The sequence below is a fragment of the Adiantum capillus-veneris genome, chromosome 29 (genome assembly GCF_014529385.1).
Source record: "Adiantum capillus-veneris isolate H3 chromosome 29, ASM1452938v2, whole genome shotgun sequence".
Classification (NCBI taxonomy): Eukaryota; Viridiplantae; Streptophyta; class Polypodiopsida; order Polypodiales; family Pteridaceae; genus Adiantum; species Adiantum capillus-veneris.
In genome coordinates this window covers 106,206,153-106,211,515 of record NC_140959.1, presented here as the reverse complement: position 1 = coordinate 106,211,515, position 5,363 = coordinate 106,206,153, and the positions used below count along the sequence as shown (strand labels likewise).

Here is a 5,363-nt window from a genome sequence, read left to right as displayed (position 1 = left end):
CTCTTCAATTTGCCTTCCCTTTCCCCTTTCCCTTCATTTTTGTTTTCTTTCACAGTCAGAATCAACGTTGATTCTCCTCTTTCTCTCTTTTTTTAAGAAAAATTGGCACATACTCTCTTGAATTGTAAGAGCATGGTCATCCAGGCCTTAGGATTACTAAGGCAACTATGCTCCTGCAATGTCTGAGTGTATACGCAGTAAGCTGTTATGCACCATCTCATGGTCTCGCGAAGGTAGAGCACTATGAAAGCAGGCAAGTGTAGGTCTGATCCAAGACAACAACCGATGAATAGAAAATGTCTATCCTAGCAATGGAGCCCTTATTAAAAGCAAGAGTTGAGTCCATGTAGGCGAAATTTACAAAAATAACGATTTTGCAACAAAAAGCTAAAAAGCAAGCATGTGTTGTCTTGCATAGTTACGTAATTATGCCGATTTTGGCATAGTTATTAATGCTTGTGCATAGTTCTACAATGCGAAGCTACTATGCTTCACATGACCAAAGATTGGGCTTAGTTATCTCTCCAAGTTACTAATAACTATGCACTGTGTGTCCATCACCTATATTACCTAGAAAAAAGAGTGCAAGGCCACCTTGACATGGGTAAGAGCGCCTTCACATAGACCCAATAGTGCACATCTTGGAAGCACCTCTATCATAAAGGGTTCTTGAACCACCCTCTACATTTTGGAAGCCCTTGTAATTAGAAATGACTTGATAGAGCAAGGCAACTAGACACTTTTACCTCCTACCAAGTTTTTTTTTTTGGGGTCCTCATTTGGAAGCTCCAATGGGACCCCACCTATCTATTTGCTAGGAGATTACCTATGGGAATGCACCCTCCTCACTAAATGACACCCTCAATAGATGTAAACTAAGTGTAAACTCGGGCAAATGTGTGAACTGTGTGTGAACTTTGCAAGGTATGTGCACTGCATTTTGGTGATGTGAACTAAATGTGAACTTTCGACATAAACTCGATATGAACTAGGATCACGGATGTGGCAAAACTACTTAATATAATGTTACATTTTTTCTTACGTAACAAAACGCATGTAGTGCAGTGGTGAGACCTTTGCTGCCTAATGGTAAGGTTATGAGATCAAACTCCATCCAATCCATATTTTTCTTCCAAATGGATCGTATGATCATCGATTAACAACGATGATCCACGATTAACAACCATCTTGAGACTGTAGATTCCCTTTAAAAAAGGAGGTGTCTATTAGTGTCGTGCGGAATGCACAACCTTCAAAAGGTGGGGCTTAAGGCAAAGGTGGGGCTTAAGGCCTATGTGCAGGAGCTCTAATGGGGACCATTAATCCCCGTGTCAAAATGGTCCCTGGACTCGACTGCAAGAGAGTCTAGGCCTGATAGCCCTATTTACTGCGACAACTCCACGCAACAAGCAGCCTGTTGTTCTCTGGAATCCAGCAGAGTCCACCCACATGAGTCCTCAGTCTTTCTTGCCAACACGAGCTCCGACGGCAGTGCAGGCAATTGCAAGCAGCCCCATGCCTTGCTCTTCCCATTTCCGGCACAGGGTCACATAAATCCCATGATTCAGCTCGCCATGCGCATGCTGGACGAGGGTTTCTTCATCACATTCATCAACTCAGACCACACCCATCAGTGGATGTTCCACCAGCGCCCAGCAGCAGCTGCAGCCTACTTATCGACATTGCCAAACTTGCGCTTCGAGCACATCCCTGATGGGTTGCCCGACCACCATCAGCGTTTCAATGAGAAGCCGGGTGGAGTGGTCGAGATGATTGCGGCAACTCTGGCTTTGCCAGGCCCATTTGCAAAGCTGGTGAGGCGCATTTTGAACAGCGATGAGTCCCCTCCCTTGACTTGCATCATTGCGGATGCCTTCTGCACTTGGATTCAAGATGTGGCTGATCAATTTCACATCCCTCGTGTCTCTCTCTGGACCACTCCTGTGCATGCGAATATTGCCTATGCCTTCCAATCCACTCTTCAATCTCTTGGCCTCATCCCAGTGAAAGGTTTGTTAATTTCCTCTCTTCTGATACTAATCTTGAATAGCCTCACTTGTCTTAACATTTCTCATGATGCTGCTCCTCTGCTGCTTTGGATTAGAGAGCACTTTGTTAATTCTGTGGAGGATGACTCTGAAGGTTTTCTGTCATGATGAGTGCTTCTTTATTTGCTAGCAGATCAAAGCAAACTACAAGAGGTTGTTCACTGCATTCAAGGCATTAACCCAATGAAACTCGAAAACTACATCTCGTTCGTCTTGGTGGATTCGACGACAGACTTTCTGTTTCAATGGTTCTTGAGGCTGTGTATGAAGAGGCCTCTAGAGGCAGCTTGGAATCTAGGTAACACTTTTGAAGAGTTGGAGAGTGAGGCATGTGCTGCATTCAAGAAAGATGTCCCCAATTTCCTACAGATTGGCCCCTTACTTCCAACAGATGTCTGCCACGGTAACCCGCACGACATGGAGGCAACAAGTATCCTTAGCATGTGGCCTGAAAACACAACATGCAAAGACTGGCTCTCAAAACATGAGAAGGCTTCTGTCATTTACATTTCCTTTGGAAGCATGGTCAATATGTCTGAGGAAGACATTGGGGAGCTCATCCAGGGCCTTGAAGAGAGTGGAGTGCCTTTCCTTTGGGCGATCCGCCCAGACCAAATCGGTCCTGCCCTTTCAGGGTTGCGGGGAAAGCTAGACTCAGAGGCAGTGCAAGGGAAGCCAAGCGGCCGAGCAATGCTGGTATCGTGGGCACCCCAGCTTGCCGTCCTGACACATCCATCCGTTGGCCTCTTTCTGTTTCATTGTGGATGGAATTCTGTGGGAGAGAGTGTTGATGGAGGTGTGCCCATCTTGGCGAAGCCCGGCGGGTTTGCAGAACAAAGAATGAATGCACATTATATTGCGGATGTGTCGAAGATCGGGCATTGTCTGCGGAATGGGGCAAGGTCGAGCGACATAAAATTACTGATAAGCTCGTTACTGGGAAATTCTGAGGAAGCTGCCAGCATGCAGGGGCGCCTGTCGGCTCTGCGGCAGACGGCATTGGCTACGGTTTCTCCGGGGGGATCGTCCATGTCCAACTTCAAATTGTTCATAGATGACATGCGCAGGCTAGCGGCAGCACCAGCCAGGCAGCTACACGACCTGTGATTCAGATCTCTCTCTCTCTCACACACACACACACACACACACTTCTTTTATAGTAATTACCGACGCGCGCACATACACACACGCGCGCGCCTAAGTGCTAGTTCCGTCTCGACGAGCACGTCTTGAGTTCAAGACTCGTTCGAGAGTAGGTCTCTTGGAATTGTTCCCACCTCTCTTCTTCTTCTTCCTCTCTCCCTCGTGAGTCCCTCATGTCTTGAGTTCAAAACTTTTGTCGAATATACCTTTGAGGTCCGGCATTTATATTTTAATCCTCCTCTTCTTCTCTTACATGCCCACGTTCGTTTGTGTAAAGATGACTAAGGGTGGGTCATTGCGGGAAGGCAACCAACATTTCCTTGCCTTGCCCACTCTTGGCTAGTCACTCCCATAGCCTCTGTATAGAGAGAGAAGAGTGTTGCCTATGTTGTTGCCTAGTGCACTATAAAATAAAGACCACTTTTTCTTCTAGAGAGGCTTAATTGGGTCTCTTTTGAGGGAAGGACTACATCGAATTGACGCCTCGGGCTCTTCTGAAACAATTACTCGAACACATGCATCCTTTTGACACTCTCTAAAAGAGGAACCATTTAAAGCTAGGTGATAGATCTCATTTGGAAAGGATAGCACTCTTAAAAATTACTATAGGACATGCAACCTCTCAAGATATGGGACTCTATTAGATAAGGCTATGTCCATTCCCTAATTGCGTTATTGATGTATGTATGGTTGCTCTTTTAAAAGCAAGCTCAAAAGTTGCCACACCAAGTGCAGTTTCTTCTCTTCTAATCTCCCTCAAGCAAGTCATTCTCTAAGATAACTTCGTATTCTTTGAGGAAACTTATGTTTTTACCTCCTTTATTCAACTTTCTTAGGCGAGATGATCTCTTCCAAGGTGCATGAGTGTCATAAAATCTAATATCTAACCAACCCAAATGATTCTCTCATTTTAAATTGATCACTTAATGTGGGAGAATAAACAGGAACAAGTGTTAAGATATAGATATGTGCTTATAGATCTATCTCAACACGGGGCCAATGGTAAAGGGCCCAAATGAGACACGGTCTATCAAAGAGCAAGGCTATCCAATGGAACATAACACCTTAGGGTTAGCTTCATTGAAAACCCCAATAATGTGTGTAAAAGTCCTTTGACCTTAGGTAAGCTAGGGCTGAGCTTGAGGTGGGAACCCGGCCCAAGCTCGAGGTGCTTGTTCTGCTTGAGGTGCTTGTCGTGCTTGAGGTGCTTGATTAAGATGCTTGAGGTGCTTGACTGGCTCCATGCTTGAGGTGCTTGACTTGCTACATGATTAAGGTGCTTGAGATGCCTTGAGAAGCCTGAGATGCTTGTGGGAACACCCCCTACTTCAAGTGCTTTGTCATGCTTGATGACTAAGGGGCTTGCTCATCCAAAGTCAAAAAGATCCCTACAAGGAAGGGGGCGAGCCTACAAGGGGGGGGGGGAGATGAGAGAGAACACACACACACACAAGGGAAGCCCCAGCTTGAAGAGGCAGCAAGGACACTTGTCAAGTTCCTCCTCATGTTGCCCTCATGGTGTGCCTGAAGCCTATTGGTTGGCCACCCAAGGGGTCCAATGATAATTTAGGATATTTAATTAATTGATTTTGCATTTATCAAGTCCTCTCTCTCAAAGGGGAAAGGGGGACACTTGTCCCAAGGCTACCCTTGTTGCTTGCAATGGCTCCTCCTTGTGATTGGCTAGGCCTGGACGGGTCCAATGAGCTTTCATCATGAGCTACAAGGGGGGGTCGACCATGCAAGCTAGGGGGTTGCTTAGAGGGGTATACTCACCCACACACACTCACAAACACTCTCATTGTGTGCTATGCAAAGTGCAAGAGCTCCCTCTCCTTCTCCAAGCAAGTAGAGGTTGAGAGCCTACACCAACACTCTTGGCTATGGAGTGCAAATCCAACCAAGAGCCATGCTTCAATGCTTAAGCTTGCCATCTCCTTATTTTTCATTACTATGCTATTATGTATGCTAGCAACAAGAGTATGATAAGTGAGGAACTAGTTCTTTCTCCTACGAAATGTTTCTTCTTCCTCTTCCCTACCCTCATGCCCTGCTAGCTCTCTCCACCTTCGAAGGTGTTTAAGGTCTTGGGACTGAGGCTTGGGATAGTTAAAGCTTTCTTCAAGTTCATGTTATGTTTGTGATGCATGAAGCTTTCCATCTTCATTGCAT

At 45.8% G+C, this 5,363-nt stretch overlaps 1 protein-coding gene across 1 annotated transcript; it reads left to right on the top strand.

Annotated features, from left to right (window-relative positions):
* Positions 1-1,333: 1,333 nt before the first annotated feature.
* LOC147419706 (linamarin synthase 1-like) lies at positions 1,334-3,907 on the top strand. Its single transcript, XM_086505566.1, has 2 exons — positions 1,334-2,010; positions 2,182-3,907. The coding sequence occupies exons 1-2, from the start codon at positions 1,560-1,562 to the stop codon at positions 3,153-3,155; spliced, it is 1,425 nt and encodes a 474-aa protein (XP_086361692.1). The 5' UTR covers positions 1,334-1,559; the 3' UTR covers positions 3,156-3,907.
* Positions 3,908-5,363: the final 1,456 nt, after the last annotated feature.